A 13,965-nucleotide genomic window follows, 5' to 3' on the forward strand; every position below is an offset into this window, starting at 1 on the left:
TTTACCAACCAATATAAAAAAAGAAATCATAAACACTGATGAGAAAATGGATGACAGAACGACGCCGTCTTCGTGGACGGAATTACCAAGTCACGGTAGTCCTGAAAATAAGAAATAGCTAAGATATTACGATGAAAAATCCATTGTACTAGCCCTTCAGATAAGTAAATGTTGAAAATATCCTAGGGTTATGACCTACGAATTTTAGGTAAATAAAACATAATAAAGTATAAGAATATGTTAGCAGTTAGGCTTTTCCTACGACTACGAGCACTAATGAGAGTCAGTGCATTGCTTCACTTAAGCACCACTACGAGCACTAATGTGAGTCAGTGCATTGCTTCACTTAAGCACCACTACGAGCACTAATGAGAGTCAGTGCATTGCTTCACTTAAGCACCACTACGAGCACTAATATGAGTCAGTGCATTGCTTCACTTAAGCACCACTACGAGCACTAATGTAAGTCAGTGCATTGCATCACGTAAGCACCACTACGAGCACTAATATGAGTCAGTGCATTGCTTCACTTAAGCACCACTACGAGCACTAATGTAAGTCAGTGGATTGCTTCACGTAAGCACCACTACGAGCACTAATGTGAGTCAGTGCATTGCTTCACTTTAGCCCTTATAACTACATTCAGTGTGGACATTTTTAAAAATCGAAAAATGCCTGAGGGTATGCAACCAAGAAACACACTACAGAACGAATTATGTAAGTAAGTTAATTTGGCTAGGATTTGAATAAGAAAGAAAACAAGTAAAGAAACAAACGATTTTATGCAGTTTTTTCGGAACAGCATTTAGGCCTGAAGTGATTTTCGAAATTTGTTTTTCAGTATGACAGAGCTATCCAGGACTCACAATTTGAAACCTTTTCGGGCCCTTTAGACCTTCAGCTTTCGGCACAATTGAGGAACTTACTTTACGTTTTTCGTAGTATAAGGACGTGGTGTGGGGGTAGCCTGCATGCCTCTTACCTGGAGGCCCCGGGTTTGATTCCCGGCCAGATCAGGGATTATTACCTGGATCTGAGGGCTAGTTCGAGGTCCACTCGGCCTACTTGATTAGAATTGAGGAGCTATCTGACGATGAGATACCGGCCACGGTCTAGAAAGCCAAGAATAACTGTTGAGAAGATTCGTCGTGCTGACCACACGACACCTCGTAATCTGCAGGTCTTCAGTATGAGCTTTGTTCGCTTGGTAGGCCAAGAACCTTTACGACTGTAGTACCATGGGGTTACGTTTTAGGGACCCTTACTTTGTTTGTTAAGGAATGTCATCAGCATTAATAAAATAGGACCTGCTAAAGGTTCACCATTGCTTTGTTTCCAGCCTCTCTTCACAGGTCTAATACGTCCGATATCAATATCTTCCAAAAACATGTCTTCCCTTCCACCATTACGAAGTTGTTCTTCCATCCACATTCTGTGTTGTTGGTATTAATAATGTTTACATGTGAGAGGCACGTCGTATTAAATTTACTGCAACGTAAGGGAAGTGCATTTCATAGTGAAATTCCGGCACTCCGCCGTCTCTTGGACCATAGTTGATGGGACGTTGAAATTATAGTGTTATTACTATACGTTCTAACCACGTATTATCACATAACGTGCGTAACTCATTAGTCTTAGACATGTCCCTATTTGAACAAAGGATTAATATCCATTATGCAGTAAATATTGAGCCTCCTATCACATACATGTTATGAATGATAATGCTATGTGTTAAACGTCCCTGTTACTACAAAAATGGTGGGTCTTACGAATTTTAGCAGTATAGAGGTTTCTCAATTTAGCCAGAAAAGCTACTCTTTCATTTTAAGTACCATTATATGCTAATTTACGACGCCTGGATTATATTCCACACCTGTGGGCCCGAGAGTCGAGCACTGACCAGCTCCACCACGGACCTAGCCGCATTTCAGGATTCCCTTTTAACCGGAATGTGGTAATATGTCCTGAGTGATACTTTCTTAATTTATAATGAAATTGATTTTAGCCAGTGTAGTGCGCAGGGAAGACTTTCTGAACTTTAGGCTCAGAGGAACGTGAGTTTAATTCCCGTCTAGGCCAGGGATTTCAGGCACGTCTGGTTAATTCCTTTTGATGTGCCGGGGGGATGTTTGGGCTCGTCTTAATGCACATCTTTCTTTCACTACAGGGACACGCAATAGTGAATACATTCCTCCACATAGGGTTGGCCTCAGGAAGGGCGACAGGTGGTAAAAAAAAAAGGTCGAAATCTACATCCAGAGCTGACACCACGGTAATTGGGTGAAGATCGGAAAGGAGAATAAGAAGAGGATTTATTTCAATAAAACTAAAAAAGAAAGTGCATTTCAATAAAACTCAAGAAGAACATTTATTCAATGAAACTCGATAGTTGCAGTCGCTTAAGTGCGGCCAGTATCCAGTAATCGGGAGATAGTGGGTTCGAGCCCCACTGTCGGCAGCCCTGAAGATGGTTTTCCATGGTTTCCCATTTTCACACCAGGCAAATGCCGGGGTTGTACCTTAATTAAGGCCATGGACGCTTCCTTCCACTTCCTAGGCCTTTCCTATCCCATCGTCGCAATAAGACCTATCTGTGCCTATGCGACGTAAAGAAAATAGAAAAAAAAAGAAAACTCAACTACTTATATATCATTAGTGGAATTTATTTCAGTAGTATACCTTCATGGCGTAACGACTAGCAGCACTACTACCTACCGTCTTCAGAGGCTTAGGTGCATTTTTGACCTTGCTAGAGGTATAAAGTTTGTAGGGGGACTGGAACGTAGTTAACAAGGAACATGTAACATTTCTCCTTTGGAGCTGCTTCATAAAACAGTTACAGTCCCTTAATTAACACTGAGGGTACGCACATTATGAATTATTTAAACAACTGATAGTATTTATGGTTACATACCATAAACACAGATGTCTATAAAGTACACAAAAATAACGACGAGGAATTCACTCTCCTCTTCATTTACGCGAAGCAAAAAAACTGATAAAGTGCAATGGATATCACTTCAGTAGCCATAAAATTTGATAGCCTCACTCCGCTAAGTTAATTTATGCAGACATTAATGTGCGATACTTTAACAGAGAATCCAATAACCATCCCCATTGTGAAGCGAAACAAGCGCCGCGGATGCTGTGTTCAGCTACCACATCCACACTTTATTAAAATATTCCTGCTACTTTATGGACCGAAGGAAATCCCCTAAATTGAGTAGCTATTATCGTACCGTCACTAACCTGTTGCTGGTGCTATTTTCAGACGGCTTGTTGTGGCTGTTGCTGGAGGTCTGAAACAAAAGAAGAAAATACTGCGGTTACAACATGTTTATGACCAGATTACAGTGCAAGTATGAAAGAACGAATGGAACGTGGTCCAGTTTCTACTGCTAATATCACTACAGCTACTTCCTCCACTACCACCAACATCACAGCTACCACTATTGTATTAATTATTATTATTTGGTGTGGTCATTTAAGCTTGATGTAGCCCTTCTAAAATTAGTTCTCTGATGAGGGCAGGTGTTTTCTGCTGTATACTGGAAGCTGCATGTTACTGTTGAGAAGAATCGTGTTGAGTGTCATGTATGAGTTTGCAGAATGTTGGAGATAGTGCACGTACCTCGTTTCCGACACAACGGATTTAGCCGTTTACTATTAATGTCCCATGACCTAGCCGGGATTCGATCCAGGATTTCCGAGGATCGAAGGCTAAGACTGTGACCAGTCAGCCATGCAGCCGGATAATAATAATAATAATAATAATAATAATAATAATAATAATAATAATAATAATAATAATAATAATAATAATAATAATAATAATAATTAAATGGACTTAAGAAATTCGGCAGTCTTATGACTTTTTTGTTGCAACAACGCATTTCATCAACTCACCTTAGCCCTTTATAAGAAATTGTACTGTATAAATATAATAATTATTGGAGGACAAATCCCTGCCAATACGTATCCGTACATAGGTGAATAGCATTTTTTCCTGGCGACTGTGTCGCTTAAACATACCCGATTACCTACAACTGAGGATGATAATAAGAAACTGAAACGGACCACAAAAAAATTCCTTAGACAACTACACTATATACATGCGGTCAGTTACGAAAGATGTTCACGTTTAGGAAGTGTATACAGCTGTGTAATGTATCAGCTAAAATTATAATTCATGGAACTTTGGCCTCTCCGAAGTGAATGACGAGAGACATATTTCAAAGTCATAATAAGTGTAGTTGTTGGCTACTGTATGTATAATAATAATAATAATAATAATAATAATAATAATAATAATAATAATAATAATAGTAATAATAATAATAATAATAATAATAATAATAATAATAAATAATTTGTGTCGTGAACCTGTGAGGTTGCATTCTAGAGAACGCTAAATCGAATTACACCATCAGTAATATTTAAGATGACTTTCCAGGTTTTCGTTTACATACTATCGGTAACCGTGAAAATAGTTTTCCATGTTTTCCATTCTCGCATTGTTGGTATCTCTGAAGACGTTTTCCCATGTTTTCATTTTCACACTGTCGGTAGTTTTGAGGATCGTTTTCCATTTTCACACTGTTTTCCAGTTTTTTCAATTTTCACACTGTCGATAGCTTACCTGATTTTGCGATTTTCGTACTACACAGAAGACACAGAAAACTCATATAAGGGCTGCCAAGACCATTAGTGCACATACAGATGTTTGAGTGTCACCTAGTCAATGTAATATCATCCACAACTATATTATTTGGTTTTCACGACCGGGCCCGCTGCCTCTCATATGGAACAGCTTCTTAGTTGGCCTCACGAGGCTGATCAAACCACATTCCAGCCCACTGTATAAGATCGAAGTCGTACACGATACATCAACTGAACCTGATTAAGAGACAGACAAGATGCCGTCTGCCCTCCTGTATACAGAATATACCAAATCCTTAAATTCTGTGGGTATTCAGTGATTAGTAAATTTCAGTTCAACTATTGAAACTGCTAATTTGCATAAAATTCGTACAAATAAAATCCTAAAAATGGGGACTGAAGATTAATTCGTCGCTGTTCGCTGTTCTCCCTATGCTCTTCCTATCCATTATTTTCCTTACGGCTGGTCACGCCTCCCAGCCACATATTGATATGCAGGCCATCAGAACAATATTCGTTGTGTTCATTTTCCTATGCTTACGTTTGAAGTAAAATGAACCTTATCATACCGCACTCTAGGAATGTATGTTTGCATGACTCATTTACGCACTTCTATAGGTTAATGTACATAAGGTTAATTTTCCTTTACATGTTAGCATAAGAAAATGAACTCAACGAAAATTGTTCCAGTGGCCTGCGTATCAATATGTGGCTGGAAGGCATGACGAGTCTTCATGAAAATAGTGGATAGGAAGAGCATATTGAGATATGACCTTTAGCCCGAACAGCGATGAATCTGTCTAAAACAGAGGTCACGTGCTTCTACCTCTGTGACAAAGGCCTGATTTTACGTGATAGTGGAGCCCTGTTTCTCCACAACACAACATCAAAGTGTCAACCTAGATATAACTCTGTCCTTTAAGATGCACTAAATTAAATTTGCTGCTATACTAAAAGCCACAAAAACGCCCTGCATAAGCTGTGCGGTACCATTGAGAGATGGATTCAGTATTCAGAAAATGAACCGTCTACTTTTCAAAAAATCCATAGGACCTAATTGTCCGAAACAGTAAAATTACCACAAAAATTTACACTTTATTAAATGGCTATACATTTTATTAATAATAATGGCGAATAGCCTCCGGTGAGGCCTGGTGCAGGTATTTTTCTAGTAAACGGCCTATTAGGCGACCTGCATGTCTGTGAAGATGAGGGCCTTACCTAGGATGATTTCTAATGTTGAATACGCCATAAACACCCAGCCCCCGAGGCATTGGAACCAATTAAGGTTAAAATCCCTGACCCGGCCAGGAATCGAACCCTATGAACCGAAGGCTAGTACGCTGACTATTCAGCCAAAGAGTCGGACTATAAATTTTATTATAAACATTCGATTATTGCAAAGATGTCCAGTAGCTCCGGTAGCCTGTATCCTGACACAATCTTTATCATTTGTTTTCATCTGGGTCTGTCAAATGCAGATCTATGTTTAAATTTAATTGGAAGAAAAAGTTACTGTTAATGGTGTTGTCGTCTTTATATTATTCGTATCTATGCACCATTCCTTCAGTTCTGCGCTGATTACCTTTATACATCTTACTGATTGGTTCTCTAACATTAAGTCGCCCTGCTTGAATTCTGTATAACTGAGTTCTTCGTGGAATGTTACTATAGCATGGCAGTTCAGGATGAAGGTTTCGTTACATCTCCCATCGGATCGGATCCAGATTCTAATGCTCCTGTTGTGCGTGTAGAAGCTTATGGAGGCCTCATCAGAAAAGAGACGTAATTTCATTCCTTTATACAGAGATAAGGTTATTCTTTCAATGCTGGTGCCCACTACGGTTACAACGAATTATATTGACTTGAATATACTATACATATATTTATTGAGAAACTGAACTACTTTCCAGAAATTCTGGATTGCCACAAAGACAAAGTTGAACTTCATAAAAAAAATTAAAAAATAACTTTGAATAATTTATGCCACAATACACAACGTATGCCATTAAACATTGGGAAATAAAAAACAAAAATTAAAGAACAATACATTTAGGACATGAAAGGGAACTACTATGAATACAGATGTGATTTTTAAATTGATAAAGATCCTCTTATTTCTGTACTTGTACTCAGTTGCTGAAGGTGGTCATTCTCAAACAGTAGTAAACGCTTCAACGAAATAAAAGGCAATTTTGAACTCAGTGTCATTCTATGAAATATATTTATTACAATACATTGTATGCAGATTTCCTAACAACTCAGACGTAGCAGAAAATATGACCCTTCTCTTGCGGAGTCTACTGTTATATTCCAAGTTTAAATGGTAACCGTTCATATGTAAATTAATACCGGATTACATTGTGAAGATATAATGACTCAGAAATTGGAGGTAGATTAATTCAAACAATACGTTACAAGTAAACCTAGACTGAGTTATCAGCAGAGTTTATCGGTTGAAGATAGTCTAAAAGTACAAATATCTGGGTATGGAATAAAGAAAGAAATACAAAAATTGAAATATTAATTGAATCGTTCATTTGAAAAAGAGCACATGTGCAAACATTTTTCAAATGCGTGTATTTTCATATTCCTACAGTTGAAATGTAGATGCGTTAATTCACGCGAAACATTTAGTGTTATCAACTACTTCTTTTTGAAGAAACATGCCTAGAAAGGACAAAATAGCTTTTCATATTTATGTGTACAATTAATTCCAATATGATTGTGCAGCACTTGGCGAACGAAATGGAATTCGATGGGGAGCTATCAATATTAATGGAGCTTATGGAAGAAAGAAGGTAGAACTGGCTGAGTCAGCAAAGAGGATGCATCTCGATGTGCAAGGAGTAAGTGATATTCGGGTAAGGGATGATAACGAGGAAGAGATAGGGGATTATAAAGTGTACTTGACGCGTGTTAGAAAGGGAAGGGCAGAGTATGGGGTAGAGCTCTTTATCAGGAATACCATTGCACGCAACATAGTTTCTGTTAGGCACGTAAATGAGCGAATGATGTGGGTAGATTTGGAAATTGGAGGAATTAGGACGAGAATTGTCTCAGTGTATTCACCATGTGAGGGTGCAGATGATGATGAATTTGACAAGTTTTATGAGGCATTGAGTGGCATCGTGGTCAAGGTCAACAGCAAGGATAGAACAGTGCTAATGGGCGATTTCAATGTGAGGGTTGGAAATAGAACTGAAGGATACATATGGAAGCTAATGGGAAGGGGAAGCGTTTACTGGACTTCTGTGCTAGTATGGGTTTAGCAGTTACGAATACATTCTTCAAGCATAAGGCTATTCACCGCTACACATGGGAGGCTAGGGGTACCATATCCGTAATAGACTATATCTTAACCGACTTCGAATTCAGGAAATCCGTTAGGAATGTTCGAGTATTCCGGGGATTTTTGATGATACAGACCACTATCTGATCTGTAGTAAACTATGTATATCTAGGCCTAGGGTAGAGAAAGTGAAGCCTGTCTGCAAACGTATAAGGGTAGAACATCTCCACGACGAGGAAATTAGAAGTACATGGACATGATTAGTGAGAAGTTTCGAACAGTCGACAGAAAGCAGGTTCTGGATATAGAAAGAGAATGGGTGGCATACAGGGATGCTGTAGTAGAAACAGCAAGGGAATGCCGAGGAACAACTGTGTGTAAAGATGGGAAAAGGCGAACATCATGGTGGAATGATGTAGAGCAGCCTGCAAACGTAAAAAGAAGGCTTATCAGAAATGGCTCCAAGCAAGGACCGAGGTAGACAGGGATTTGTACGTAGATGAAAGAAACAGAGTGAAACAAATAGCTCTTGAATCCAAAATGAAGTCTTGGGAAGATTTTGGTAATAACCTGGAAAGGCTAGGTCAAGCAGCAGGGAAACCTTTCTGGACAGTAATAAAGAATCTTTGGAAGGGAGAGAAAAAGGAAATGAACAGTGTTTTGAGTAATTCAGGTGAACTCATAATAGATCCCAGGGAATCATTGGAGAGGTGGAGGGAATATTTTGAACGTAAAAGGAAATCTTCCTGATGGTGTTGCGAACAGCCAAGCTCATGGAGAGGAGGAAAATGATGTTGGTGAAATTACGCTTGAGGAAGTGGAAAGGATAGTAAATAAACTCCATTGTCATAAAGCAGCAGGAATAGAAGAAAGTAGACCTGAAATGGTGAAGTATAGTCGGAAGGCAGTAGTAAGATTAGCGTGGAGTGTTGGTAAGGTACCTTCAGATTGGAAAAAAACAGTAATTGCACCTATCCTTAAGCAAAGGAACAGGAAGGATTGCAACAACTATCGAGGTATCTCATTGATTAGTGTACCAGGCAAAGTATTCACTGGCATCTTGGAAGGGAGGGTGCGATCAGTCGTAGAGAGGAAGTTGGATGAAAACCAGTGTGGTTTCAGACCACAGAGGGGCTGTCAGGATCAGATTTTCAGTTTGCGCCAGGTAATTGAAAAATGCTGCTAGAGGAATAGGCAGTTGTGATTATGTTTCGTAGATCTAGAGAAGGCATATGATAGGGTACTGAGAAAAAAGATGTTCGCCATTCTGGGGGACTATGGAATTAAAGGTAGATTATTAAAATCAATCAAAGGCATTTATGTTGACAACTGGGCTTCAGTGAGAATTGATGGTAGAATGAGTTCTTGGTTCAGGGTACTTACAGGGGTTAAGCAAGGTTGTAATATTTTACCTTTACTGTTCGTAGTTTACATGGATCATCTGCTGAAAGGTATAAAATGGCAGGGAGGGATTCAGTTAGGTGGAAATGTATTAAACAATCTGGCCTATGCTGACAACTTCGTCTTAATGGCAGATTGTGCCGAAAGCCTGCAGTCTAATATCTTGGAACTTGAAAATAGGTGCAATGAGTATGGTATGAAAATTAGCCTTTCGAAGACTGAATAGATGTCAGTGGGTAAAAAATTGAACAGAAATGAATGTCAGATTGGTGATACAAAACTAGAACAGGTCGGTAATTTCAAGTACGGTATTTAGGTTGTGTGTTCTCCCAGGATGGTAATTTAGTAAGTGAGATTGAATCAAGGTGTAGTAAAGCTAATGCAGTGAGCTCGCAGTTGCGATCAAGAGTATTCTGCAAGAAGGAAGTCAGCTCCCAGACGAAACTGTATTTACATCGGTCTGTTTTCAGACCAACTTTGCTTTACGGGAGTGAAAGCTGGGTGGACTCGGGATATCTTATTCATAAGTTAGAAGTAACAGACATGAACGTAGCGAGAATGATTGCTGGTAAAACAGGTAGGAACAATAGCAGGAGGGTACTCGGAATGAGGAGATAAAGGATAACTTAGGAATGAACTCGATGGATGAAGCTGTACACATAAATCGGCTTCGGTGGTGGGGTCATGTGCGGCGAATGGAGGAGGATAGGTTACCTAGGAGAATAATGGACTCTGTTATGGAGGGTAAGAGAAGTAGAGGTAGACCAAGACGACGGTGGTTAGACTCAGTTTCTAACGATTTAAACATAAGAGGCATAGAACTAAATGAGGCCACAGCACTAGTAGCAAATAGAGGATTGTGGCGACGTTAAGTACATTCACAGAGGCTTGCAGACTGAACAGCTGAAAGCCATAACAGTCTATAATGATGTATGTATGTATGTATGTATGTATGTATGTATGTATGTATGTGTGCAGCAGCCGGAGTTCTTACAGTGTCTAAGTGGATCTCAAGCCTCCCATAAATGCCAGAATCATTTGTTTTGTCTAAGCCAACAGGACTTCGCCCCACTTTACCGACACTATTGGACTCTCAAGCCTATAATGGAAAACTTCCCATAAATATTAAAAGGATCAACGAAATAAAGAAATTGATACAGTATATTGGTGATGAACATTTCAGTTTCTCCCAAGACATTGTGAACAACTAGCCAACTACTGGGCAGGTAGCACACCAAGAAGAAGCATTCTGATCCTCATACAGAGAAGCTTCTCGTGTTTCATTCTTAATGTACAGTCCGTGAATACAATCTGTTCATATAAATGTGATAAGCTTAGGTCTCAATGAGGTAATATCAAATGTAGTGAAAAATATATCAGGACTATCTTCTAAGATGTAGACTAATGGGCGGTGTTAGTGATTTTGTTTATGAAAACGATTCCTGTGCATTGTGTCGGATTTTTAGTAATTTTCTGATTTCTAAATGCTATAGGTTGATTGTAAAGGTAAATTATAATCTCTCTCTCTCTCTCTCTCTCTCTATATATATATATTGTATTGCATTGTATTTATTCTTGAACATAACAGGCGTTCAGCCCCAAATACATGTTCACAATTAAAAAAACTTACGAAAACAGGAAAAAGGAACAAAGAAAAACAACAACACGAGACTCTTAGGGCATGCCATGAGGTCCATCAGATACTCCGGAAACGTGACACTCCCTAGGCAGGATCACCACAGCAGTCATCCTCTGTCCCTACATGCCACGCCCATCGACCCACTAGATAAAAAATAAATAAAATAAATAAACTAGTGCTGTCCGGCCATGTCATCATCCCTGGTGAGAAAAAGACCACCCTCGCATGATGACACGACCGCCCCTATCCTTGGGGCCCGTAAGAGGCCCCCAACCATCCCTACCGGATGACAGTGCTGCCTTCTGACCATTCCATTAGCGGTCGACCTTGTGAGGCTGTAACTGCTCTCCTACTGTACCCCGCCTCTCTTCTCCTCGTTCCGCATATATGTATCTTTTATTTCTAAGGGGTAGGCTCGTCCTACCCCTCCTCTTCCGGGAATGACCTGCTCTCTCTTACCAACTATTCCTTACTATCCCTTACTGTACATAAATCGTGAGAAAACTGTACCTGTCCAAATCTGAAAGAATAATAATAAAAAACAATAATAGTAGTAATAATAATCATAGTAATAATCTACTAATAATACTAAACTGGAGATCTATATACTAATTGGGTACCTGAACTAAATTCTCATTAACTACTCTAACTTACTAGATATATCCGATACAAGACTATTTTTCTGCAGGAGTCACCGACTCCACGTTTCAGCCCACTCATCGCGTGTCCTTAGGCAGACAACAACTTGCGTCACATTCATTGTTCCCTGGCCTACTCTCGTTCAATTCCGAAACAACGGTAGTCAGCAATTACATTCAATCCTGCCATATCACAAACAATAAGTCCACTACCGTTGCAAAATACGTAACACATCATTTACCCAACTCCACCAACTCACCAACTCTACTATGTACCCAACAACAGTACTCCACTCACCATCAGATTTATCATACAATCTCCATCCAGTGCATATCGTCGAATTATTAAACAAACATTCCATAAATACACATCTTCATTCCAAACACATACCCCCGTATCCACCCTATTACTCTCCCTCTTTCATCTTGCTCTCAAATTACATTTTACCGCACATAGATACCTGTTCAACTCGCCTTCGTCTTCCAACTGCTTGATAATCCACCTAAAAATAGACTGTTCATCCCCTTTTCCCAATAGTTTCCGATGTTCGGCACTCAATAATCTATTTCTTATCTTACTTGTTTCTTCACAGACACCTAATAGGTGAAAACCATCATTCACTGCCCCACATAGTATACAAACCGTCCTGTCCCTTCCTTTTGACCAACCCTTGTTCTTATGCAGCCCCTTCAGCCACGACACCAACCCACCCTTATTTAACCTGTCAACGTATCTAATATTTATCCCCGATACTGCCTCTACTTTAATAAAACATTAAGCGAACTTCCTAGTCTACTTTCCTCCAATAATGTCTGCCTATGAAAGTCTCTAATCTTCCTCGAAAGTACCCTCAGCTCTCTGGCTTCTGTCTTCGTCCATCCCTCTCCCCACATGTGCCCTAATCCTAATCCTATTATCTCCAAATATCTTTTAATTTTGACTAGCCAGCAACCCTTATACATAATCTTCAGTTGTTGTTCGTACGCTGCTTGTAGCACCCTTCCGCCATCTTGTCTCTTCAAAATCATCCAATATTTCACAATTCGTTTCACACACTCAAATTCCAAGTCTTCCCCACATAGTAATTCCACCCCTGCATTAGCTATGCACTGCGGGAGCCGCATCACCCACTTATCGAAATTACTAATAATTCGTCTTAATTCTACTCTTTTCTCATCCACCCCGCAAATTTCAGCCCCATACATTATCCTATCAAAAACCACCGATCTTAAGACTAACCTCAAAGTTTTATTACTGATACCCGGAAATTTAGCCAGCAGTTTTTGACGAAGGCAAGGGCGGCAATCACTTTGTTTCTCGCACGCTTTATCTGATCATCCCAAGTCCCTTTTCTGTTAATAATGACTCCTAAATATTTACTTGTTCCATCCTTTCTCCTTGCATGATCCATTTCCCCTCCTCCTTCCTTCCTTTGTGTACCTGGGCTATTAGCACTTTCGATTTATTCCCGTTAATTTCCAAGGCCCATTTCTTTGCGAAATCCGACACTGTATTTAAGCTCCTCTGCATCCCTGTTGAAGTTAGAATCATCAATATCACATCATCAGCAAAAATCAAACCCGGTGTCTCCATCCCATTAATCACCGGTACGGCCCAATTGTCGCCCCCATGTCCATCCAAGATATCGTTAATAAATAAAATAAACAATATTGGGATAATTTACACTCTTGCTTTAAACCCACCCTGGACTCTAGTGGTCTGCTCATCCTATCGTCACCCAATTTTACACAATACCTAACCACTTTATATATCGCTTCCACTGCCCTTAGCATCTTTTCGACACCCCCAATCTACCCAATTTCTATAATAGAGCCCCTCTATTGACCTTATAGAACGCATTTTCAAAGTCGATTGCCGCTACATACACCTTACCTCTTGATGAGCTCATATACTACTCCAAAACCGTATTCACTATCATTATATTGTCCACTGTTCTTTTCTTTTTTCTAAATCCCCCTAGGAAGTCTGACAAAACTTCGTTTCTTTCCGCCCATTCACTTAACCTGTTCGCTAATAACCCTGTATACATTTTATTTAAGGAACCTAACAGAGAAATTCCCCTATAACTACTCATAATGCCTTTGCTACCATTTCCCTTTTATATTGGACATACAATTCCAGTCTCCCATTCCCTAGGGTACTTCCACGCATCCAAAATCTTATTGAATAGTTTAACTATGCCCTCTACCTTTGTTCCATTTTTGCTAATTTCTTTCCAAAACTTATTATTGATACCATTGCAACCCCCCGCCGCCCTGCTCCTAATTCTTATCACTCCCAAAGTTTCATCTCTTGTGATTTCCTTGTCTACTTC

At 39.5% G+C, this 13,965-nt stretch overlaps 1 protein-coding gene and 1 long non-coding RNA gene across 2 annotated transcripts in view; one reads left to right on the forward strand and one right to left on the reverse strand.

The window, feature by feature from the left end:
- Scgdelta (sarcoglycan delta) overlaps positions 1 to 13,965 on the reverse strand; it is a 545,288-nt gene that overhangs the window by 508,743 nt on the left and 22,580 nt on the right. The window contains exon 2 of the mRNA XM_067148647.2: positions 3,250 to 3,299. Coding sequence (XP_067004748.1) covers positions 3,250 to 3,299 — 50 coding nt within the window. The remainder of the gene's footprint in view (positions 1 to 3,249; positions 3,300 to 13,965) is intronic.
- The window catches only part of LOC136874941 (uncharacterized), a 216,593-nt gene that overhangs the window by 43,246 nt on the left and 159,382 nt on the right, over positions 1 to 13,965 (forward strand). The window lies entirely within an intron of this gene.

Source organism: Anabrus simplex, chromosome 1 (assembly GCF_040414725.1).
Source record: "Anabrus simplex isolate iqAnaSimp1 chromosome 1, ASM4041472v1, whole genome shotgun sequence".
Lineage (NCBI taxonomy): Eukaryota > Metazoa > Arthropoda > Insecta > Orthoptera > Tettigoniidae > Anabrus > Anabrus simplex.